This window comes from Furipterus horrens, unplaced genomic scaffold, assembly GCF_987537825.1.
Source record: "Furipterus horrens unplaced genomic scaffold, mFurHor1.1.pri manual_scaffold_7, whole genome shotgun sequence".
In the NCBI taxonomy this organism is placed as follows: Eukaryota; Metazoa; Chordata; class Mammalia; order Chiroptera; family Furipteridae; genus Furipterus; species Furipterus horrens.
The window spans coordinates 5,588,753-5,614,556 of NW_028327177.1; the positions used below are offsets into that span (position 1 = coordinate 5,588,753).

Genomic DNA, 25,804 nt, shown 5'->3' on the forward strand with positions numbered 1-25,804 from the left:
CATCCGAGTGGATGATTGTTTTTGCATGTCCCCCTGCTCTCTGCTCTGATTTTTTTAAATGCACTGTCAAAAATTAATATCCTTCTTTAAAAATACAGGAAAAAAAAAAAAAAGGAAAAACCCCATAACATTTGGCCTATTAAATGGTGAAACATTTTAGCTGATCAAGAGGCGAATACAGTGACAGAGGCAATAGGCCCCTGACCCTCCCCCGGTGACCGCACTATGGCTCGGAAAACAAGGTCTTCCTCCTCAACATTTACTGACGTGTCCAGATGTTTGAATGCCATTTTGTAGGTTTAAATGGCTTGAATCTTTTACAAGATGTTTCGAGATGCTGTACTTTGGTTTAAATACTCGAAAAATTTCAAGTATACTTCATTACTTTTTTCTGTTTCTACTCCAGGTGCTCAAATAATCAGCAACACAAAGGAATAACATGCCATCCTTCAGTGCAACATTCCAAACAAAAACAAAAGCCAAAAATGGAATTGTTTTTTGCGCTATAATTTTTGATAGGTATATTTTTTAATTAAAAAGAAATAAGATCTGAAAAGGTAGAGCTAGAAACGGGGTATGTTATAAAAGTGTTCTAAGAGAATGTTCTAAGGCTTACAAAGGAAGTTGTTCGTTTTGGAACTCACTACAATGCATGTGGTCTTAGGAGAACACTCGGGGTCCGTCAGCACACGAGCGGAGCGTCAGCACAGGTAAGCGCGGCAGCTCCCGCAGCAGAAGCTTCCGCTGACGACCCTTAGCGCACCTGACCGCTGAAACGACAGGCGCCCTTTGCAAACGTGATACAACAAACCCTCAACAGAAACGCACACAAGCTACAGTTCAAACCTTACAAATCAGAAGTCTGTTTCAGTCATTTTCTGACTATGAGGAGTTAAGACAATGCACAATATAAAAATGTAAATTAACGTGCTCTTAATAAAAATCAAAATGCGCAATTCACAGGTGAACAAGTAGCTATTTTAAATACAGAGCTCATTTAATTAATGGAGCAAAAGGAAAACACTACTATAATTTCAAAGCGTAGTCTGTAAACTGACACGTCTTATGATGTCAAACCATATTGCACAGTTCAGTATCCCAAGAGTAAGCTCGAAGCCTCCCAGGCAGAATGATCAAGCTCGCGGCAGGAAATACAGTATTGCGAGAACTGGACACTGCGGGGGGTGGCGCCTTTAGGGTCCTGTCCTACGAATGATCCGTCACGGGAGGGACGCCTATCACAACATCTAAATCACAGGGACAAAAGCCACAGGTTTGCAGCCCCAGGACTGTATTTGGATCTTGTTTTTGCAGATGACCCAGAACAAAAGCAATCCTACTTCCAAGCGGTTATGCAGATGTTTAAGAAATACAGTAGACACTTCACACATCTTTTAACCCTCAGAAGACTTACTTTAAAAAAATTACACATTTTTGAGAAGTTTAAAATATACTGTTTAACAATGAAATAATTCTGAGACCAACACATGTTCAACTTTAAAAGGCAACAGGAACTTCAAAAGAAACGAACATGGCATAAATCTATCTTCAAAAGGACTGTCAATCACATACAGTTTCAAACCTTCTAATACAGTATGCTAAGCATTTGGTCAAAGGTCAGTTCCAGCGCTCTCCTGAAGTAAACCCTGAAAAGAAACCGCCTGGCCTGAACGTGTAGGCTTTAAACCCTACGCTGAGGTCTTCCGGAGACACTCAGTACACACAGAGGTCTGGAAACTTCATCTCGTATACTGGGACAGACTGGTACTGGGCATGCCCAGAAGTGACGGTCAGTGTTCCCGACGGGCTGGGAGGAGGACTGAAAAAGAAGAACAGGCACGGTCAGCAGGGGCACTGGGAAGCACTTCGCTCACAGAGCGCTCTGAGGACGACTGCCCCCAGCAGGTGTGGCTCAGTGCTGCGCTGCCCGGGGTCCCGGCGCGGGGAGGGCCACAGCGGCCACGGGACGGACGCCGCCCGCCAGCTGGAAGGCTGCACGGAAGTAGATCAGGATGCCACTGAGCTGATGTAAGCCTCACCCAGACATGTTCCTTTGAATATACACTCACATAATTTTAATACTGGGATTACCGTCTACACATTCTTGTAAGCTTACTGTTTCACTGGTAAAAAGTCTTCCAAATATAAATCTATTACCTTTTTGATAATAGCATGGTATTTCAGTATATGGATATGTCATAACTGATTTAATCCAGTGGATAAATGCGGGCTGATTTGCATTGTTCATTATGATAATTAAGGCACAGGTCTACTCTTACCCATACGTCACTTCATCCTGTCTCCTTGGTTTGCTGTCACACAGACGGAATGTCTGGATCACAGCGTGCTGTGTGCTCACACTGTGGCTTCGGTACACACTGCCAGAGCACCGGTCATCGGCACTTCCGGCGTCTGAGCGCACTCCTCCCCTACACCGCTGTACATCTCGGGTGCGACCGATCTTTGTGGCTTTAAAGCTGGCCAGTTTGACAAGCAAAAGGGAATTCATTCTTACTTTTATTTTCAATTCTGGGCTACCACGAATGCTAAATATCCTTGTAGAGTTAGCATTCATTTTATGTTCCTTTTAAAGCAAATTATTTACTTGAGTCCACTGCCTATATTTCTACTCAGACATCTTTCTCTTATCAATTTGGGAAACAAATCTTGTTTTTTTAAATTATTTATTTGTTTTATTTACTTATTTTATTTTTAGAGAGAGGGGAAAGGAGAAAGAGAGGCAGAGAAACATCACTGTGTGGTTGCCTCTCACTCATGCCCCCAATTGGGGACCTGACGTGCAACCTAGTCATGTGCCCTGACTGGGAATCGAACCAGCGACACTTGGCTCGCGGGCCGACGCTCAATCCACTGAGCCACACCAGCCAAGGCCATGGGAAACAAATCTTTTGTCATGAGATATAAATACGTTTCCACAATTCATTATTTAATTCTCGACCTTTGTTTTTCTTTTTGCCAAATGTTTTAAAACCTGACAAAATCTCAATGACTTTATGATTTCTAATTTTTTGTATTATGCTAAAGAAAACTTTCTCCATACTAAAATTATAAATATAATTCCTGTGTAAATTCTAGTATTTCTATGTATTTTAATAAACAAAGTTAAACTTTTCTATTGTGGTAAAAGGGGAGAAGCCTCCCTCCCTCCCTCCCTTGCTGGTCAATGGTCATTAGCAGCTGTCTGAACAAGATTCACTGAACATCTGTTCTTTCCCCCCAAATCTGAAATCTACTCTCTTCTACTTACCTGCACCCAAGTCCTACCTGATGTAAGTACCAAACACCTATCCCTTGTTTTCTCCCACAGTATTTTCCTGGCTGCTTTATATGGGAGTTCTTCCACAATACCTTTAGCATCATTTGTTCAGGTATTTTTAAAAACTGAAGATTGTGACTACAACTATAGAGGAATCTGCAGAGAACTGATATATTTAAGATATTAACTTCCTGTCCAGTAACAAGGTATGAGTTTCCATTTATGTAAGTATTCTTATGTGTAGTTCAGAGATTTATAGTTATTTCATGTCACATACAGTTCTTTGAGTTTGTACTTTAGAGCTATGAATGTAATCCATTGTACTGAATTATACAGTAAATTTTCATCAAGTACAAATATTAACTTCACATAGTTATCTAACGGTAAACTGTTCTCAATTAAGTTATTCAGTTGGTTATTTATATTTTCCTGGTATATTATCCTACTTCTTCTGGAAGCTAATAATTATTTTATAGATACTGTTTCAGTATTTATAATATCCCTTTATGTTTTTACTGAGGGATAATTTTCATCGCGTGAAATGCAGATATTAAGTATACTGTTTGATAAGTATATAAACCCCTGTAATAAAGATATGGAACCCACTCATCATTCGAAAGCACGTTCCTTTGTGTCCCTAGCCTATCACTTTCTCCCTCCTCCATGGACCCCACCCCCACCCCCACGCCCTGCTCTCTATGACGATTAGTGTCACTTGCTCTGGAATTCCATCCGAACACCTACGCAGCCTACAGAATGGTCCACAGAAGCTGCACTCTTTCACGTCCGATTTCTTTTGCTCCCCATGTTTTTTCAGTTACCCAAACAGAATGCATGTCTTATTGCTGAGTAGTATTTCACTACAGTAAGAAGACCACCCTTGGTCCTTCGTCCACTCTCCTGCTGAGGAACAGTTGGTAATTGTATGAAAAGCTGTTAAAACGTTCATGTAAATGACTTTTCATAAATTGAATTTTCATTTCTCTGGGTAAATACTGAGAAATGGGAGTACAGGACCAAGAGCAAGCATATGTTTAACTTTATGAAGAGCTGCTGAGGTCTGCGAAGTGTTTGTACCGCTCCACACTCCCGGCCAGCTATGTAAGAAAGCTCTCTGATAACGGCCGATACGCTGCTAAGTCCATCGGGGAAATCTTTTCTTTGAGATACTATGCTGCTCGGTTTTTGAACAATAATTTGGTTCCTTTTCAGTTTCCATCGCTCTCTTAAAACATGTACATCTTTTCCTTTAAATTCTGTGGGATGTGTGTATGCGTGTGTTCGTGTGCTCAGGTCCTTGTCTCCTAATTCCAATGACGGGGTCATCTGTGGGACTGTTAGTCACGTCCTGCTTTCCCGCTCGGCTTCACTGAGTTTCTTAGAACTTTTGACTGCACTCAGGTCGAAGCAGGTGGAAGAACGATGGGGACTGAAGTATAACGTTGCTTTGTTTCTTCTCTCGGGAACACAAACTCCTTCCTCTGGGGACCAGAGCGAGGCCGGTTAAACTGAAGAAGTGTTCGCCAGGCACTCTGAAGGTGCTGAAGAAGCCTGTCTAGTTTCCCTGCATCACGTACGCTGTCCAGATGGCTACGTCCTAACCATGTGACTTTGGATAAGTGCCTGAACTTCTATGTGCTTTGTTTCTACACTTGTGAGGTAAAAATAATCACTACCTACTTTTTAGCTCTGTTGTAAATATTAAATAAAACAATACACTCATCACAGTGGCTAGAACACTGTAAGTGCTCAATGAATGCTGACAATTAGTAGTAAGTATTCAATAGATGCTATCAGTAGTAGTTTCAGGACCAACAAAACAGAGTGAGTCCTAACAGTTATTCTAAAACATTAAATCTACAGAGTTATGACAGTGTGAGTAGATGTAACATGGTGACCTCCAGCAATATTTCTTAGAAGATCATGGGTTATGAATTTGAATTTCAATTTTTCCACTCACTAGCTGGATGAACTTCAGCAAGTACTTTATTTTTCTAAGCCTCAATGTCTTTACCTGGAAAATAAAAGAAAAATAGCATCTACCTAAACTTCCGGGCTGTGATGGGGGTTAGCAAAAATAATAGCGACAAAGTGTATAGCGTAAGGTCAAGTACATGAGAGACATTTACTATTAAGACTAACAGGCATCAAAGAAATGCCCCCGTCCAGCAATTTTCTCTGAATCTAAAGTACATCACATATTGCACATCTCAGTCCCATGCTCTCTTCTGAAATTTTGTAAATGAGCGATTCTCAGCCTCCTGGGGGTCGGCAGGAGTGGGGGGAAGCGCCTGGAATCAGTTGTGACATAGGTGGAAACACACCTTGCGTGCGAAGCGGGAAGAAAGGCTGGAATAAAACCGCAGCGGGCCACAGCACGCACCCGCCTCTGTTCTCGGGCACTGGGGCTGCCGGAGCCCAGACTTCATGGGTCGGGTTAAGAGTATAGAAGGTTAGCTGCTGAAGAACGGAAGTGCAGAAGCATGGCTCTTACCTACGGCTCCTCCACTGCACCCCCTACAAAGGCAGCTTTCCCCCCGGAAGTCAGTGTAAGGACAGGCAGCAGAGCCCCCTTAGGCAGAACCTGGGGGTTGCCCCTCCCTCGGCCATGGGCTTCAGTACTCAATAACCAACAGAGTGACCACAGTAAGGTAGACCGTAGGTTTCAGAGCATAAAACAGCTCAGAACGAGACTCCAATGGACACGCTTTATGGAAGCCCAAGGGAAGCTGAATTGTTGCTGCCCTGGGAAGAACTATGCAGTCAAACCACAAAACACCGCAGTTTTGCAGGTCAAAGTGGTTGAATAGGAGGAATTACCTGGTTCAACATACCCTGAGAAAGTGAGTCTTTCAAATTACGCATATAGCCTTATAAACACGTCCTGAAGGGCCACCAGGAGCCGGACGGCGCCTAGACGGGAGACTCTGTCCAGCGGAGACACTGGCCACTAACACAAAGCTACCTGTGTGTCCTGTTTACGCTGAAGGACAAACACAATTACGCACAACCAGGCACAAATTTATAGGGGCTAATAGTTCCTATTTTGTTATAGTTTCATTGCTGTTGTAGTAACATATAGCAAAACCCTTACCGTATGGTGAGTTCCAGTATTTGAGCAAGTCTATCATGCAGTAAATTGGCCTATAAAAGAGGAAACATAAGAATGAACTTCCTATTTTCCAAATACCAGTATGTAATAATATGAATGCAATTTAAAAGACAAAGCAACTGTAACTACTACGCTGACAGCACAGAATGCTTTAATGTTTTGGTTTTGTCTAATATGAAGTTTCTCTTTTATTCCTTTCCTAGTCTCACTGGTAAAAACAGACCAATAGATACACAAAATAAAATACCCACAGCAAAATCTTTGAAAACCACTGCAAAAAAAAAAAAAAAGTACCAAAGCAACAACAACGATTACCATGTAGTTGGGCACCTCTGTTTCCATCAGCTCGTATTACAAACATAAACTATTTAGGCTTCACGGCTCTCTATGCCTTCCAAGTTTTCAGTCCCGACCTGATACACTGTGTTGTGTTCTGCTGATCTGCCTAAACATTGAGCCTACCAGTTACTTACCAAGGAAGTCAGCCCCAAATCACACACACACACACCCCTCCCCCCGCCCTGAACCTGTAGTTACTCACCTTGGATTCACACTGTGCTGCTATTTCTTCAAAAGGTGCTTTCTGGAATTTCTCTATGACAAGACGCCTCTTCTCCTTTTCCTGTTCTTCCATTCCGTTGGTATCTATTATATGTTTATAAAGACCCGTTAAAAGGAATACAGAGTTTCACAGAACCTTGCCAATATCCGTAAATGATCTCAAAACCAAAAAGAAACATAATTTATAGGGTTACTTTTATACGAAAAAAAGCAAAAGGTGTAAAATGCTTGAAATGTCTTAGTTAAGGCTAGAAAGCAACACACGCACAAAAATTGTTTAATTTAAGGTTAAAACCACACAAGACTCCCTTTCATAGACTATCCCAGTCTCTCTACCAAAAAGCAGAGCCTGACAGCGTCCTTCCGCAGGAGGATGCTTTTATCAATAATCATGCCCTTGCACAGAACAGGCTGCATTAAACGTCTGCTGAGCTCGGTATCGAACGGCAGAATACAGGAAGGGTCACTCTGAACCATACTGTTTCAGCCTTTTTCACTCATTTAGCGTAATCGGCAGGGACTTTTTATCTCACGATGAGCGGCCTGCCTTGTCACAGGTCACCCTGCTCCTCTGTGCAGACTTCTGGAGAGCCATGCCAGCACGCCGGCCTTGCCTGGTGCCCGCGCGCAGGCTGCACGGACCCGGGAGAGACAGGCGGGCCAGGAGCGCTCAGACACGGCGGGGCAGGTAAAGGGAGTGACTTCTCACGGGCACAGCGTGGTGTCATGGCAAGTGTGTGTGACGGGCTGGGAGGGGGCTGAGTGTCGCGTGACCCCTCGCTATTTCAGCAATGAGAACGCGGAGGTGGAGGGGTTAGCAGACACCCCTGAGGTCACAGCTGGGAATGCTGGAGCCAAACCTCATTCCCAGGTTGGACGCTGTGGTCCTCAGTAATCTTTGTAGAAAATATTACTCTCTCTCTTTTTTTTTTTACTACTGTAAAAGCCTAAAGAACATAGCTAAATAAGTCAATTACATATTTACATAAAAATCAACAGTACATATATATATTTTTGCCATGTTGACTCTATTTATTCTGGCATATAAACATGTACTAAGATAAAGATAAATTATCAAAATATTTGGGGAGTTAATGAATTCAAAATATCTCACCGATTGCTTTCTTTAATGTTTCAAAGGTGATTTCTTCAGTGTTACTAACCTGGAAAAAAGAGATTTTAAGTAAAATAATTAAGAAAGGTCAATATAAATAATACATTCACCTAGTTACAAGTTACATAAAAACTTTCTTTTAATCCGCATCCAAGGATATGCTTATTGATTTGAGAGAGAGAGAGAGAGAGAGACATCCATGTGAGAGAAATATCAATAGGTTGCCTCCCATATGCACCCCGACCGGGAATTGAACCTGCAACCTTTCTGGTGTCTAGGATAACCCTCAGCCGCGTGAGCCACTGGCCAGGCCAGTCATATAAGAACGTCTACAGACTTTTCTTCCCTGTGTCGGCTTGGTTCGTGACTGTCCTCCGTAGCGTCATGTGATTGCGCCTCCCCTGGCTGTGATGAGGGCCTACCGCAGGGGCTCCCGACAAGTCTGCACACCACCGTCGGGCCGCCGACTCTGCCCGCTCTGGGCAGCTCAGGCCGTGCTGAATAGCACCAGCCTCCAGCAGTGTGACATGTGACCAGGCCTGGGTCCCACCACTGCTTCACAAGGGGACAGCGCCTGCCCATATTCAAGGCAGAGATTATGCACAGTTTCCGCCACGGAGCAAATAAAAAGTAAGCACTCTACAGCCTCTAAGATTTTGGTACCACACAGTTTACAAATCAAAAATTAACCTAGAACTTTAAATGGTTTATCGGGTTTTCAAATTTTTATTGCTTTGAGATATGTAAAAGGTATGAAAGCTACTGCTTAATCATAATTTTTAAAAAGTCAGTAATATTTTTTGTGGCACCAGCACATTTTGGGGAGGAATAATATATCCAGCCAGTACATTACCTCTGAATAAAAATTAAGAAATGGCACATGAGTACTTGCCTGGGGCTCTGGTCACCCTTCACCTTAGCTCATGAGCTCCTTTGCTAAGTCTAAGGCTGCAAGACTAAGGGAAGCGGAAGACCTCGCGCTCTGCACCGGAGCGTCTCTGTAACACAAAGGCCCTGGCTGGGAATCGAGCAGCGGCCCAGCCTCACCGTCTCGGCTTTCCTGCTGCGGCTCGCAGTTCTAGCTGAAGTCGGACGCACTTGCGTGTCTTCAGTTGCTTTGCTCGAGAGCAGCAGTTCTCAGCCTTCCTAACGCCGCAACCCTTTATGTGGTGGGGACCCCCAACCATCAAATTATTTTCGTTGCTACGTCATGACTGTAATTTTGCTACTGTTATGAATTGTAGTGCAAATATCTGATATGCAGGATGTATTTTCATTGTTACAAATTGAACACAATTAAGGCGTAGTGATTAATCACAAAAACAATATGTAATTATATATGTGTTTCTGATGGTCTCAGGCGACCCCTGTGAAAGGGTCGTTCGACCCCTAAAGGGGTGGCGACCCACAGGTTGAGAACCGCTGATCTAGATATTTGGAGCAGATATGAAAGATTCAGTTCTGGCTGTCAATTATTTGTACCTAGGAGCAATCTAATGCCTCAGTGAAGAAACAAACTTCTGTTCTTCACACTGGGGAAGAGCGGCAGCCTTCAGAGAGACGGCGGAGCGCAGGAGCAGGGACACTGGAGACTGTTACTGACGCCCGGCCCGGTCTGGGTCAGCGGGAAGCTAACGCCCTTCGCCTCACAGCCCTCCTTCCCGTTGGTCCCTGTTCTCCTCAGTTTGGGCAACTGGAGGTCATTCTTGGCATCAAACCCACGCCATTCTGTCCCTGTACTCGTTCTTAACCTCCTTCCCGTACCGTGCTCCAGCCACGTGCTGGGCCCCACCACGCTGCCGTGGGGACAGGGACTCCCGCCCCCAGCCTGGCTGCCCGGGGCTCAGGCTGGCCTCGCACTTCAGGCTCTTCCTTTCGTTCCGCTCCTCACGCTCACTCTGGGGGAGCACAGCTCTGAAGCGACACTGCCCGACTGTCAGTGCCTCCCCACTGCCCCCCCAAAGCCCTGAGGCTGCTGACAGACCTTCCATAATTGGTCTTGGATCTTGTTTCCCAAGATTCCCTTTTGTGAAAACTATTTTACAAAATTGCTTTATAATGGTGTTTAATGATTCGTAGTTTTCATACACTGTAGCTGCTAAATACAGGCCACCTACTTCAGACAGTGCTCAACTCAATGAGACCCTGTTCCACCCCTGCCAGTGTGGCTCGGTTGGTTGGGCATCGTCCTGCGAACTGAGACATCGCTGGTTCGATTCCCGGTGAGGGGACAATGCCTGGGCTACAGGTTTGGTCCCCTGAGGTGTATACAGAAGGCAACCAACTGATGTTTGTCTTTCATATGGCTGTTTCTCGCCCTTTCTCCCTCTCTCCCCCTCCCTAAAATCAAAAAGTATTTATTAAACTAGAACCTGTCCCAACTCTGTAACTGGCTGTGCTGGAGTCACGGGAAAATGGCGCAAATGCACCATTCCCAGAGGTGTCTCCTCTTTATGACTGTGGCCTGGTTTGTGCTCCACAGCTCTGACCTCGACTGCACGACACGCTCGGGCCTGCATAAAGGCTGCTGTTCGTCTTCTTCCAACCAGACTGGCTCCCACGTCCCTTCCACCGATGCCCTGATAATCTCAGAGCACCTAGCACGGCAGCTTCTGGCTAATATTGACTTGATGTTAGAATTACTGTTTTGTTAGCACACATTAAGGTCTCTTCAGTTACATTTGGGGAGAAGGCAGGCGTATGTATGTATAAAAAAAATCTGTTATTTGCCCTAGCATAAACAACAATCCTTTCCAGCCAACTGTTGCTGAATTCTGCACGAAGAAAAATTGAATATACATAACCTTCCATGACCTTCCGTGCACCCCCCCCCCAAATAATTAAGCACTGACTAGTACACCTTTTAGAGAGAATTGGGGAGTGGCTATTTTAAACTTCAAGCATAGCCCTTCTGCAGCACAATCACGCCCCTGGCGCTCAGAGAGCACCGGGGGTCAGGGAGGTGCCTGGGGCTGCGTCCTAGGACTCAAGCCCGGCATTTCCCCTCGGGGGGCAGAGGCGCCTCTTTTACAGTTTAGCCGTTTATATTCTTGAATTAATTAAATGGACGAGTATATTTATAGAGATTTTCAGAGGAAGTTCAGACATGCGGAGGTGCACAGAAGGCACCTTTTAGAGTAAGTTCGCTCAGGGATTCACGGTAAGGTAAGGTTTGAATCACAAATGCTGAAACTGACACACCTCAAGTGGACCGCAGCAACAGCTGGAGGTGTATCTAGGGAAAGCGCACGTTTGCTACGAGCTCCATCTAAACGGTCTTCTTTGCTTTTTAGTCATAAACCCTAAAAGCAGGTATCAGATATGTGTGAAGACTAACTGGGACTATGTATGCAAAATTTCAACTAACGGTGATCAAATATAAGAGAAATGCTTTTTAAAGGGCCATTATCTTACATGATTCGTCGTTTGCTAATGTACTTATTCACAGTCTGACCCTCCGCTGCCCCACTAACTGGTGACTACCTACCTGATGCAAACCTCTCCTGTCCACACCATGCAATTAATTACTTCCTAGCCTAGAAGGTAACTTATTTTGTATTCCGGCATTTGAGCAATCATTCCTAATAGGCAAAATCAGATCCCATAATGGTAAATGGGTCTGATACTCCAATGTGCTCATGGAAATCTTATAGCAAACTTTACTTTTCACATGTTCCGTGTGAGGCATACTCGACTTTGGACTTGCAGCGAAGAGAATGGGTCTTTAACAAGTTAACAAATGTATTAATGAACTGTCAATGGAAAGTTCATGTTCAATAACCTTCCTCCTACACTGTCTTTCTGCAAATGTCTCTTCAGTTCATTTTATCAAAATAGACCGTTTGCAACAGTTTGGAGTGTTTTATACGTATCTTTAAAAGAAATAAAAATGGTTAACAAAAGGGAAATGGAATAATACCTGTTAACACAATATCGCATACCCCTGACAAAATAAAAGTGTATACACTGAGGCTTTAGAAATGAATTTCTTCCCTCAAAATGTAATTGCACCAAATTCACAATCATTAGGACAGAGGTAGTAAGATACCCTCCTCACCACTAAGGAGCACAGGAATTAAAGTGGCTTAGAAAGGTGAATTTGGGGAAGATGATTTTCCTTAAGCCTTAAACTGGCAAGAAACTTTCAATTGATCTCAATATGCTCAGTTCCAAAATGAACACTAACAGCCTCTTGATGCTCCGTTGACAATTTCTCATAAAAACGGATCATTTCCACATCACGGGGAGCTGAGCAGCACAGAAGCCAGCCAGCTGCGCCCGGCCACCAAGTCGTTTTCACGCCGGAAGACCAATGCTGGCGGCGACCCGGAGCCGGTAGGAGAGAGGAGGGCGAGAAAGCACGATTCAGACAACTCCCTTCCCCTTTTCTTAGAGGGACACTCTTTTAATTCTGCATGTTGTACCAAATGAGAACTAACGAGGCACCGAGGGAGGCAAACGATGAATAAGCCACAAACAAGGAGGAGGCTGACTTGACTTGCTGGTTATCACCTCATTTTTACTCGACTATCAGAACATTCTCTGGTGAGCTGTGTGGGATAAGCCCCAGGGAAGGCCGGCCGCCTTTTCTTCCCGTAACTCAGGAGGGTACACTCTTGTGCTCTATCGAAACAGGAGGAGAGCATTAAACCTTCGATGTTTCAAGTAAGTCACAGTCCCTAAAGAGTACACAGGCAATTGAGAAAGCTTCACTTAATTAGACTCGTTATATTTACTATTTAAAATAATAAAAACTTCCCTCAGAGATGAAGTTTTAAAACTTTCTAAAAGTCGTGAGCATCTGCCTTCCCGTGAAGCATCTAATTCTATTCTCGGAACTTGTTTCATACATCTTTAAAAATAGACTCTAGAGACCTCCTAATCTAATATCAGCCCTTATGTGACATTTCTTACTTTAAAAAAAAAACCTTATTTTGCTCTGTGTTACAGTTCCTTTATTACACCAAATTACAGTGTGAAAGCTAATAACGTAGCACACGTGACAGTCATGTCTTTATAGACGGCTGAAATGAGTTTACGAAAACAAATTACAAGTAAATTCAAGGCTAAATCAGACTGATGTCTACTAACAACAGAAACTGCTGGTTTGGGGATAACTTAGAGTTGCACTTACTCCTATTTGAAAGCATGGAGGGGCAAAAAATTCTTTTAAACTGATGTCTGTCTCAGGACAGTGCTGCGTCATAAGCTCTCAGCGACTTACCACGTCGTCAGAGGGAGTGCTGTTGGGTAGAATGTCCACCTGAATGGACACGGTGTCCACAATACTTTTTCTTCTAGAAAGCCGATCTTCATCTAGAATTAAAAAATTTCCCCGTTATATGCCACTTAGAAATGGTATGTTATTTATAAACTATGTATTGCAGGTTTCGAAAAATTTCAGACACTTGAGTCACTTTTGCGCTTCCTACACAAACAAGGCGCCGTGTTCTCGGGCTTCGGCATTCTGAGTGACCTGGCACCACGCTGCCCTTCCAGTCCCACTCTGTGCACACTGTGACCTCCCTCCACTGAGGGGGAAGAATGAGGAACGAGCAGAAGTGAGGATGAAGAAGCCAGTTCCTTGCTCCCCGAAGAGGGTCCTCCTCGCCCCACGGTAGCCCCCCGTGGGAGTAACTAGTGCTGTTAATCGCACTTGGTAGCTGACCCTCTCCATGGGCACACAGTTAGGACTGCAGCTCCCGGCCCGTCAGTGGTCGGGAGGGACACGGAACTAGTTCTGGCCAACGAGGCAGGGGCGCCGCTCCCGAGCAGGCTGCTCCCTCAGCCTGGATCCCGGCGACGGACGACAGGAGACACGCCCAGGCTGGGCACAGATAAAAGTCTGTCCGGCTTTAAGCCATGGAGAACCTGCGGCTGTCTGTTAATCACACGTGACTGAGGCGGCTTCCTCAGCCTCGGCACTGCTGACACTTCAGCCGGGTCACTGTCGCAGGGAGCAGCTCTGCGTACTGCAGGACGCTCAGCAGCACCCCTCGCTGCTACCCAGCAGAGGCCAGCAGGCCTGCCCCGTGCTGGTAACTAAAAATGGCTCCAGGATGGATGTGATCCCTGGGAGGGGCAAAATCGCCCTCAGCTGAGAACCAGCTCCCTGGTCCCTCCCGACTGGTGACAGGCCTTTCTACAGTGTTCCCTGTGGGCCACCATCATGGTATCAGCCCCTTAAAGCACAGACCACTCAACTCCCCCGAGTCACCCCACCCACTGCCTGAAGAACTGAGACGGCATCCTGGGCTCTCCCGTCAGACCTCAGCAATACCAGCTGGAACCTCGGCTGCTCCTCATTTATCTCATGTTAAAGTCAACTGTGCCTTTCCCCCAGCCCCTGAGCACGCTCTGACATTTGTCTTCCACACTTTTCTACAACAGAAACTCCTGCTGGAAACACTTTATTATCTGCCCTTCTGTATGTCCTCCCCACTATAAAGATTCATATCTTTCAAAGCCTAACTGAATATATCACTTCCTTTAAAATCTTAAATATTACTCCAGTTATTTCTACTTATCCCTCCAGAAAGGCCAACTTCTAAGGTCTCACCAGAAGTCAAAACGAGGAGGAAAGAGCCTGCTTCACAAAGAATGCCCTGAAAGAGCGTTAGGTGAGTATACAGAGGCCGATGGGCTGCAGACCAGTCAGGCTGAAGAGGAAATCAGAGGTAGGGACAGGAAAGGGGTCACACTGAGTGGCAAAAATCAGTGAGAACAGAAGGGAGGTGTAGGGGACAGAGGTAGAAAAAAGACTCAAGATTGTAAAAGGGAAGGAAATAAACGGGAATGGGAAACCCTAACACTATATTCTCGAAACGGTGTTCTGACTAACATAAGCACCGCTTACAGGGGACGGCAGAGGAGGCGGGGCACAGCTATAGTCGGTATCCCGTTCACGCACACGAACGTCAGGTCTCTACGGTAGAGCTTGTGGGCGGTAATGCCCGTCCCCACGGGCTGTCTACGCCTGGGCCTCAGCTGCTTTGCCCTGTCCTGCTGACCCAGAGGACACACTGTCACCATCTCAGTGTCTGATGTATACACCCCGGGGGTGACCCTTGCTTCTCTCCCCCAAGTGGGGCTTGGGAAGCCCAGACTCTGCTTTGTGCCCTCTCCATTTTCCGCCCCCGCCCTCCTCCTTCCCCTGTCTGCTGTTGCCGATGGTAATCCTCAGTTCTTCTGACTCTAACTGGAACCTGGATTTCAGAAGCAACGCTTAGAGCCAGGCCTAACTTCGTCCGGCGGTATCTGCTGCCACCTGGTGTATCTGTGTGTGATGCATGCGACTGCATGCAGATGCTACGGAAGACAGAAAAGCGTCTGAACACAAGTGTAGCACGGAACTACAGTCAAGAACTCCCAATAAATTTTCTATGGCTATTTAAAAATAAGATACAGAAACTGACTTAACTGTATACAATAAATCATACATGTAATTAGAGCTACAATACCACTCAGATTTCATTAAAAAGTTAATGGGGCCAAACAGAATTTTAAAAATAACATCTACACAAAACTCAAAGTGCCATAGTTTAATGCTGACACTACTCACACAGGTACACTGTTTTGGTCCTACAGAAAAACACGCAATTCCATCTAGAATCAGTGCATAGTTACAGAATAAAAGCAAACTACAAACCAGACTACTGCCCTCATCTGCACACAAGGCCAAGGCTGCCTTCCTCACGAAACCATCCTGAAGGGCAGATGACAGCGAGGCCAGCGTGCCCATCACCGTGCCTGGCACACAGCTGGCGCGTGACAAATGGCAGCTGCTGTTCTGATGATGGCGGCGTACGTACCTGTATCTATATCTACGTCCATCTATCCATGTGCGTGACGCACAACAAATTAAGTATGTTTTCCTTTTTCTTTTGGAATCGTGTTCTTAAATCCCTTACTTTTCAAGATGAGTATCTGACGGTTATACAGGCAAAGGGAAACGAGACGCCCGGCTGACTGTCCCATGGAGTGTCGCTGCGTCTCCCGGTCAGGAGGCCGGCAGGCAGCGCACCCGCCTCGGCCGCTCTCCCCGCCGAAGCCCCCACAAGTCAGAAAGCTCCTGTTCTGGCTGGGCGACTTCTCTGCAGTTATATAATTAAGCACTGACATACTCAGACTTCTCCCAGTCAGTCATAGAGAGGCATTGAGAAGAGGAATACGTCTTTTTCAGGGGTGGAAGGAAAATGGAAAAGAGCAAACCTCCTGTTAAAGAAAGCGCCAGAATGTTCACTAAAAACTGTTACGAGTTAAAGGATCAGGGCAAAGGGAATAAGCGGTGGAAATCGACTACAGCTACGGGGAAGGTAGAGCAAAGTAACAACTGAACTTGTGAGTACATAAGATATACAGGCACGGGCTCCATTTTCTAAAAGGCGCGTCTTATGAAGCTGTTTGCCTAGAGGATGGGTGACGGGAAGGGCAGGCCAAAGGGACTTCCGATTTACCTTTGTATCGGTGCCTGGGCTTATGAGGTTTTTTGCCCGAAGGAAAGAGAGCTAAATCCAAATTATAAGAACAAAATATTTTAAAAGTTTTAAATTATAATGCTCTATTTTTTTATTCTTAACATTTTTATTTCCCCATGGAATTCATGAAGAATAAAATCTTTCATAGCATAGAACTAAAAATAAAACGCAGAAGAACTTATTAACATCCCAGACTACTATGACGCTGCCTTCAGCGCCTGTCCCATAACACCACCTGACTGAAACAAGCGGCTCTCGTTCTACCAGATTTAATATCTATCCAGCCACCAAGTGAAAACGAAAGTGTGAGACAGAAACTGTTGGATTCTTAGTTTCTAAGTAAAAACTGGATGTAAGGCGCCATGCAGCTCTGCCTTGAAATGTAACGGAACTGCCGCATTCAATGAGAAGAACAGAAGGAAATAAACAGCACAGAGGGAAACGTGTTCCTAACTTAAATGGTTCGACAATTCCCTTGCATGGCAAATGATCTGTCCTCTTTCAAGTGACAAAAGCTGCCTAATTCACTGTGCTCAATATACACAGATAACTAACTGAACAATTTTCACAAGTTAAATTCAATACTGGTTAATGAGGAAAGATCTCACTTTCCTTCTTTGTTTAAAGTATATTATTCTTCCTTAGTATAACAGTAACAATCACTTGATGACTCAATTTGCTCATGATAAAATCATATACAGGGGTGGGCAAAGGTAGGTTGATATAATACTGTAAATAATACAGTAATTAATAAACAATAATACAAGTATAAACTGTTTTGTATACTGACAACAGTAAACCTACTTCTGCCCACTCCTGTATATATCTTTAGAGATTTACTAACAATTTTCAATAGAAAAATTTAAAACCACAAGTGACCGCCCCCCCAGGGATTTGAGAAAGCTGCAGCATGTAAGTACACAAGCCTTGACTGTCCTTGCTCACTGGGCATGGACGAATGCTGAAACATCACCAGACCGAGTCCTAACCACCCCCTCTTACCTGTGGTCTGGGGGACATATGGCACCGACAGCCTCTCAACATTATAGCCACTTCCACCCAGTGACTCTGCGATCTTGTTGGTCAGAAAATACAAATTCTTGTCATGCTTCTCTAAAGATTTTGGAAGCCTGTCAGGTTGATCAAACAAAGGTCAGTCAGTGTTACTTAAATTTCTGAACACAAATAAGTAAACATGCAAACGTTCCAGGTCAAAGCCTAAATATTATAAATACAACTGTAATGAGCAACGGACATCGTGTATTTTAGAGGCTAATCCGAGCGCTTTAAAAGCGCAAGGTGCGTGGTCCCTCGTGGCAACTACTGCGCTGTGACTCCTTCCCCAGTGGCAAGCTCAGCCTGGCCCTATTCTGTAGGGATTCACACGTTCAATGAGGAGGAGGACTAAACTCAGCTTCAACTTCCAGGCTAACAAAGCACCTACTGAGAGAAGAAAATAAAAATGCCGCTTACGGATAGTTAATGAAAACACACAGCAGCCAGCTGAGTGACAGGAAGCTCTTGCCCAACCACACTTTCATTTCCCCTTGAGACTCCTTGGCTTTATCTTCTGCTGACGTTTTCAATATTAAACTACTTTACAGCCCAAAAGTGTGAAGAATACATTGTTCTTTCTTTTCTTTTCTTTCTTTTTTTTTTTTGGTTTGGACAGCCAGGAAGAACGCAGTGTATAAATGATTAACGTTCCTTAATACATTCTTTCTCCCACGATTTTATGAGTATTGTTATCTATTATCGAAAGTCTTGAACAGGATATTATATTCCCTTAAAGGATTGTTCATTCGTAAGAGAACATGCTATATTTAAGAGCTAGATCTCCATATTAAAAAGATAAAAACATTTTTTATCGAAGATTGATCTATGTGTGCATAAGCCTCTATTTATTACGTACAAGAACTTCATGGCAAGGGAAAGAAGTCAGATGGATTAGATGACGGAAACACAAAACATGACACCTTAAACTATAAAACACCAGAAAACTATTCTAGCAATAGTTCACTACTTTATAATCATCATCAATTCCCCTTTCCTTAAAATGTAATGAGTTAACATACATGCACTTATCTCTGAAGATATGCTCTGGCAGAAAATACGGGGCTTCCATAGTTCGAATTTCAATAACCTGAAATATATCCAAAAACAAAACAAAAATATCAAAACCTTCACTTTTCAGGACCTTGATATGAAAATGTGGAAAACTGAAAAAACAGAAACAAAGAGTAAACAAGAAATACCAACACTTGATTTTGGAATTTAACGACATTTACAACTCAAATGCAGAGTTCACTTCGTTTTTACCTTTATTAATCTCAAGATTCACCAGATAACAAAATCACAGAGTAACACACGTAGTAAGAATCAACGATACACGGCATGTGGTTACACCTGCTTCAAAGGGATCAGAACACCTTTTCTCAGGTGCCACTGCTCTGGAAATCCCTTCCGGAAGCACCAGGCCCCCTCCCATATCCCCCCAAGGCCCCCCAGGGCCCTCTCCTGCTCCCGCTGGTCCAGAGACCCCTTCCTGCAGCTGAGTCACTTAAAGGGCCCACGCTGCTTTCCTAGTACCTCTGTCTCCCAGGGCAGGCATCAAATAGTCACCCAAATGCTGTGCAGTGAATGAACGAGTTTTATTTCTCAGAATGGACTAGAATCCAACGTTTTAGCCAGGACTGAGAAATTTGTTTCCAATTCCATAAAACAAGGTTCCCCTAAAATGTTATTAAATCATGCAAGTAATTATTTAATAAGTTACTGCTGAAAAAAACTAATATAGTTTAATGACCAAGAACAAATCTCTGAGAGGCACAGTAATTATTCAACTTTTGAGGTCTGGCTCAAGGAGACTGGTTTAAATCAGTAACAAAAAATAGTATAATTTCAGAAAATTTAGATACTAAGATTCTTAATTGTTTAAAAGAAAAAAATTATCTAAGAAACCACATGAAGTAGTCTAGAAGAAAACCAAGTATGCTATTCAACCACTACATAAAAATTCTAACGAAACAACAGGCTTCAAAGAAAATATAACATTACCTATAGTTTTAGCTGTGGTTTCAATTTAGCCACTGCCTATCTTTACAGAATTATCTCAGTTTGATACATAAACAGCAAAATGAAAACTCAACAGAACTGGAAGAAAGGCAGCCGTTTGGCCTGAGAATCAAGCGGAAGCGCTCTCTAGCTCCCTCACCTTGGTCACGTGCTGGCAAAACGCAGGGACGGCGATCATCTGGCTCACGAAGTTGAGGTACGCGGCGACCAGCGCCATGATGCCGCAGCGGTGGAACATGGGCAGGTTGTCCTCGTTGATGATGGCGCTGTCCTTTAATAAAAGCAAGAGAGCACAGGTCTTAGGCTCCCAGGGGCTCTGCTCTGGGAGAGTTCTCAGAAACTGCAGGTACTTCGGAATGTTAACAAAAATGACATTTTACAAGAAGTTATTTTGTTTTAAATTCTGAAAGGAGAACAAATGCCCATTTACAGGAGAGGGAAATTTCTCAAATAGCCTTTCCTAAAGAAAAAAGCAGTACACGTATATTAAACACATATATTACTACACAACTCTCTGATACACATGTATGACACATATTCTCATTCCCTGCCGTCCTTTCATTACATAATACTTCAGACCCGAGCAACGACTACATAAACTACTTAGGGACTGTCCTCCCCACCGAACTCCAAGTGTGAGCACCGGGACCGTGTTGTCTTCTCAGCACAGCATTTCCCAGGGCCTTGAACAACCTTTAGCACCCAGTCCAAAGCTCACTCGCCATTTATTTAAAAAAAGAAATGACTATGGTCACTGTCTTGAGTATTTTAGATTCAGAATATACTTCCCTTTAAAAATTCATGTGCTTGGATAAAGGCAACAGCGCTTTAAAGATAGTGCCTATTTCACAGCAAAATGCTTTCTGCAGTGAAACGTAACGAAAAGCGCACCTGCAGAGCGATGGCCAGGCGAATGAGATCAGTAACCACTTCTTCGTTGGCCAATTCAATAGTTATAAGAGCAAGGGAAGTATAAAGCAATTCGTAGTTTTTCTGAACGTTGTCTTCCTCTTTGCAGCCCAAATATATGTGTCGATACAGTTGCTGCCCGTTCTGAAAAGGGGAGTGACGAGGGGAAAAAGTCAGGTTTGCTGGAAATGCAGTAACAGCAGATTGCACACGCATATAACCGCCTACAAAGTTGCTCTTATTACCATGGAAGAGAGACTGAACCCGATGATCAGACTGTTGAACTGTGTTCCCATCATTAACATCAGCAAATATACTACGTGCCAGTACAAACTGACATTAAACGTGAAGAATAAGCCTTAAATAAAAACAGCAAGTGAGAAATAGTTCTCACGTCACCAATGAAAACGTTTTGAGTCATAATTTGCACAGACAGAAGCAAACTGCAGATCGGTAAGAGAAAAAATTAAAGTGGAGACAGAACCACAGGCGCCTCGGCAACAGCGGAGGAAACACAGCTGCGGGGAAACCCGCTTCGAGAAGCGTCGCCCGTGCGGTGCGCGGGGACTCGTCCTGGGGAGAGCCTCTGCGGCTTCTGGGCGCGCTGGCCTGAAGTCCCCACAGGGAGATCCACAGCCAATACACAGGGGAGAGATGGCGGACACCTCCCAGGGACTGCACAGAGGTTCCCCCTAAACTAAACCGTTCTCAGTAAATCTATGAATGAAGTATGGCTTCATTTCAAGGCCACACAGCAACATAAACTACCTAACCGTTCGGATGGCTTTAATTTTCATCATGCATTAATTTTTAGAAGATGGTCTTGTCATACCTTTTTCATGAAACTTGTGTCTTGTCTACAAATTTTTTCTCTTTTGATCTTCAGGTCAGCTACATCAGGTATTATTCTAGAGATAATCAATACATCATTTTTAATGAATACCACATTTAGTTCTAATATCATGTCTGACGTGACAAATCGATAGTTACACTTAGGGGTCTTAGCTACACAACACTCATTCCAATGAGCATGTGAAGTAAGCCTGTATGTAATGACACCACGGAATTAGCAAGTTTAATTAAGAATTCCATAAAGTCATCTTGACTCCTAATGCCATTTCTAAGTTTAAGGCAAAACCAAAATAAAGTTCATGTAACTAGTGACCACTAGTAGTTAAGATCTCTGAAAAGACCTCCAAACATTTGCTCTTAAACTATACTAATAAGTTAAACTATACTAATAATTAAACTGCATTAAGAAAACCTAAAAACCCAGATGGACAAAACCACACCGCTTCGATTCTTGTGTGCAAACTGAAAAACATCGGCATTCAGCTCACTGTCACGATGGCGCGATACCTGATCCCGCGGAGCTTGGCCCTGTTGTCATGGCGATCCATGAGATTGTGCATCACTTCCAGGACTAACTGTCTCAGCTCATAGTCCTCCGTGAGGGACGGCGACAGCAGGGGGTCCAGAAAAGCCCCGGGCAGCGCGGTAACGATCGTCTTGGCTTTGTATCCAGAGGTGACCTGATTATCGGCAGAGAAGTCAAAGAAACAAACAAAACAACTTGGTCATGAGTCTTCTTTTGGTAACAATTCTCAGACTGTTTTAGGAGAACCATTAAATGAAAAGGAACAACAAGTATGGGCATAAGCCTGAAGAAAACACAGAAAAGAATTCTGTTAAGATGACATGGATTTTACTGAATTCACAGAAAAGTCCTTCACAAAGAGAGTAACCTTAGGAGCCACCCCCATTTCCCACGGGCCCGCCACACATCTAAGACTCATGCCCGTCACCTGCATCCTCACCACACCCCTGTGAGGGGGGAGTGCGCACCCCCACTTCAGATGAGAAACCCGAGGGCCAGAGAGGTTAAGCGTGTATGGGGCAGGCAGTCAGTACTAAATGGGTATAAGGAGATAATGTCGCAAATGGTACGTAAGAGCTTAATAGGAACACATTTTCAGTTTGGAAAGCTATACTTTTAGATATTTGATTTGACATTTCCGAGCGAATCCCTATATTCTAAATTGAAAGCTTTTAAAGAGCATATACTTAAATACTCTTACATCTTAACCATCCCACACAGTCCTTCATTCAGTTGACTAGGTGGTACAATTAGGATTAAGTCAAAATGATTTACTCGGGGAATTTGTTTAATAAAAACCTTAGGACCAGAGAGTATGATGCTGAGTGAAATAAGCCAGGCAGTGAAAGACAAGTACCACATGATCTCACCTGATACAGGAACCTAATGAACAACACAAACAAATGAGCAACATAGAACCAGAGGCCTGGAAACAAGGAACAGACAGTGACCAGAGGGGAGGAGGAAGCAGGAAAAAGGGGGGACAGAAGGGGAAGGAGCTAGTCAAGGAACTAGTAGAAATGACCCATGGACCCAGACAACAGGGCAGGGATTGACTGGGGAGCGGGGAGGGGGCAGGGCAGGGACCAACGCGGATAAAACGGGACACCTGGAATAGAACAACGATTAAAAAAGGAAAAAAAAAAAAACAACTTAGGACCAGATGAAATTTCAGTTTGTAATTTCAACTTATATTTATATTTGCAAACATATTTAGAATGTCTAATATTTATATTTGGATATACATAAGGATGGAGGTGACCTTATAAGAGAGCAGAGAAATTCATGGGACAATTGCTACCCACCTACAAAATAAAAATATATCCATGTCTCACACCATATATAAAAATAATCTCCAGATCAAAGTTCTGGATGTAGAAAGCCAAATTTAAAAACTTTTGGAAGAAAATATAAGCAAATGTGTTTATATCACCAGAAGAGGCAAGGTGTTCTTAAAGAAGACACAAAGAAAAAGGAAAAAAGCACACAGGAATGGACTGATAAATCTGGCTATATCAGAATTTAAAATATACTTATGACAAACACCATAAACAGGATTAAATACAAAATCACGTAACATATTTCCATACTTCTCCTTGGTATGAAATATTTCTTTTAAAAAATGTGATCATGTACAATAGCGATGTTCAGAATACAGTTAGAAGTACTGACTTGAAAAGGACACATTTTAAACAACAAGCTCCTACCTGGTTTTGGTGTTATGCTACATGTAGCTGAATCAAAAATGCATACAATTACTATGAAACAAACACGGAACCTCACATTTTAGGTATGCTTTTCCTTCTCAGCTATTTATAGCTGACTTATTTTCCAAACAAGGAGTCATAATTTGAAAGCCATTATGTGAAAGAATAACATGCTATTTAGACAGAACATTGGGCTTCAAGTCCAAGTCCTGTCCTTTAGCGCTGTGACCTTGGTGACCCTCCTCCACCCCTTCCACTGAAAGGCCCTGAGCCCGGGCATCTTCATCTACAAAAGGGCAATACTTTCTCGTATGTTTCATCATTATGAATGTCAAATACGATGATAGGAGAAGTAGGAAAAAATAGCAGAAGTATAATAAAATAAAAGAAAGTTAAAGTATAATACTTAATTACATAAACGACAGAAAAAAACTAACCATAAATAGTAGACTACGTACGAAAAGGAAGCTAATAATGGGAAACTGTTCTTTTAACCTCTTCAATAATTAAAGGGGAAGCATGTTCACCTGTTTTGAACATCTTACCATAAGTAAAGATCTCAGCAACATTATCTGAATCCGCCTGGTTCCCAAATCCCTAAAATACATAACATACTAGCATTATCTTATTAGTAGTAATTAACAGTCATATTACTTCATTTACTTATTATTTACTGATTTTAAAACTATTCATATTGGCTAAGTAGATTTTACTTTAATAATAGCTAAGTCATGGCTCACTTTATACTCTAAATTTCATAATTAAAGAGTTATATGTAAAAAAATCAAATTCAAACAAAAAAAATTAAAATGTTATTGGTTCTCAAAGGAAAGAGACCTATGCATGTAATGATATGAAAATTAAATCATATGAATACACAACAAAACAAAAGATATTATAAGTTGGCAAATATATTTACTGTATATATAATTGACTAGTATATCTAATAGGTAAGAACATATTATTCAAAAACAATAAACCAGTGGAAAAGTTATCTAATTAACAGTCAAAGAAATATAATTCAAATAAGACATTTCATTACTAAAGTAGCAAACGCACACAAGTATTCACAAACTAAAGCTTTAGCATGCTGTAGAATCAAGCCAAATCTATAAAACGAGAGAACCAAAGCATGATCTTTGAAATCACTTTGTTCTAGAATTCTAGGAATAAGCCAATATTCCTGCCACACTGACATTATTAATTCTGTTTATAGGAAACTTGAAGTTTTACCCTAAGTACCTATGTATATAGACAATGTTCAGGCTAAACAACCTTTCTGCCTGGCCAATATAAGAAAATGAGAGAATTTATGATATACTAAAAACTGACTTTAAAAGCATACAATGCTGATTGAATTCCTTAGCAACCTAGTACCATAAAAATACTACTTTCCATAGGACCTTTATTGCTAGTAATTAAAAACACAACATGACATCTTCTAAATTTCTATAAAACAACATTAAACCAACGTGAAGTTGAGACGTATAGTTGGAAAACTTAGGAAAACTATACATGCATACCCTAGCTGACCGATATCCAAAGTGTGGGTGGATGTCCCGAAAACTGGCACTTTCCCCATGATGAACATCATGATTTCGGACCTCTGGTAATCTGGTAGGTTACTTCCAAAAAATCCTATGAAAAATTAAGGTAAATTTTACAAATTAAAGAGTTTATTTTTCCATATAGTAAAAAAATTATAATATATTTTTAAACAAAGCTTTCACTTCGTGGTAAAACAATGTCATTAAACTCTAATGATATTATAATTTAACTAAAATCATTTAATCATATATCATATAAGATTTATATAATGGACTAAGATAAAATACATGTCTAGAAGTCTTTCGCATATAGTTAACATGGCAAACCATCATCAATTTGAGTTGGAGTTTTAGAAAAAGGAAAAAAACCTTTTGGTAGTATTTCTGATGAAACTTGTTTATATACTGTGAACCTAGATTCCTATTCTAGCAATGATGTCAATAATTAGGTCACTACTTTGGTTTCCTAGGATTGTTAAATGTTTTAAAATGTCATTATGATGGGCCGAGATTACAATTTAATCCGATGAGTTAATTCTACATAATTTAGCTGATGTTAAGAAATAATAACTTATTTACTTGTCATTTTTCTCATGCATGCTTGGGTTCTGTGGATATTTTTAATTTACCTGCTATAGCTTTTGAATA

The 25,804-nt window shown here is 42.5% G+C and overlaps 1 protein-coding gene across 1 annotated transcript in view; it reads right to left on the minus strand.

Moving 5' to 3' along the window:
- Positions 1-1,229: 1,229 nt before the first annotated feature.
- EFR3A (EFR3 homolog A) overlaps positions 1,230-25,804 on the minus strand; it is a 65,304-nt gene continuing 40,729 nt past the window's right edge. Inside the window, exons 12-24 of the mRNA XM_090283352.1 lie at positions 25,133-25,247; positions 24,155-24,206; positions 21,885-22,057; positions 21,358-21,433; positions 20,508-20,669; positions 19,756-19,887; positions 18,617-18,684; positions 17,544-17,671; positions 13,289-13,380; positions 8,065-8,113; positions 6,931-7,034; positions 6,372-6,421; positions 1,230-1,819 (exon numbers count right to left, since the gene is read on the minus strand). Coding sequence (XP_090139478.1) covers positions 1,714-1,819; positions 6,372-6,421; positions 6,931-7,034; positions 8,065-8,113; positions 13,289-13,380; positions 17,544-17,671; positions 18,617-18,684; positions 19,756-19,887; positions 20,508-20,669; positions 21,358-21,433; positions 21,885-22,057; positions 24,155-24,206; positions 25,133-25,247 — 1,307 coding nt within the window. The 3' untranslated portion in view covers positions 1,230-1,713. The remainder of the gene's footprint in view (positions 1,820-6,371; positions 6,422-6,930; positions 7,035-8,064; positions 8,114-13,288; positions 13,381-17,543; positions 17,672-18,616; positions 18,685-19,755; positions 19,888-20,507; positions 20,670-21,357; positions 21,434-21,884; positions 22,058-24,154; positions 24,207-25,132; positions 25,248-25,804) is intronic.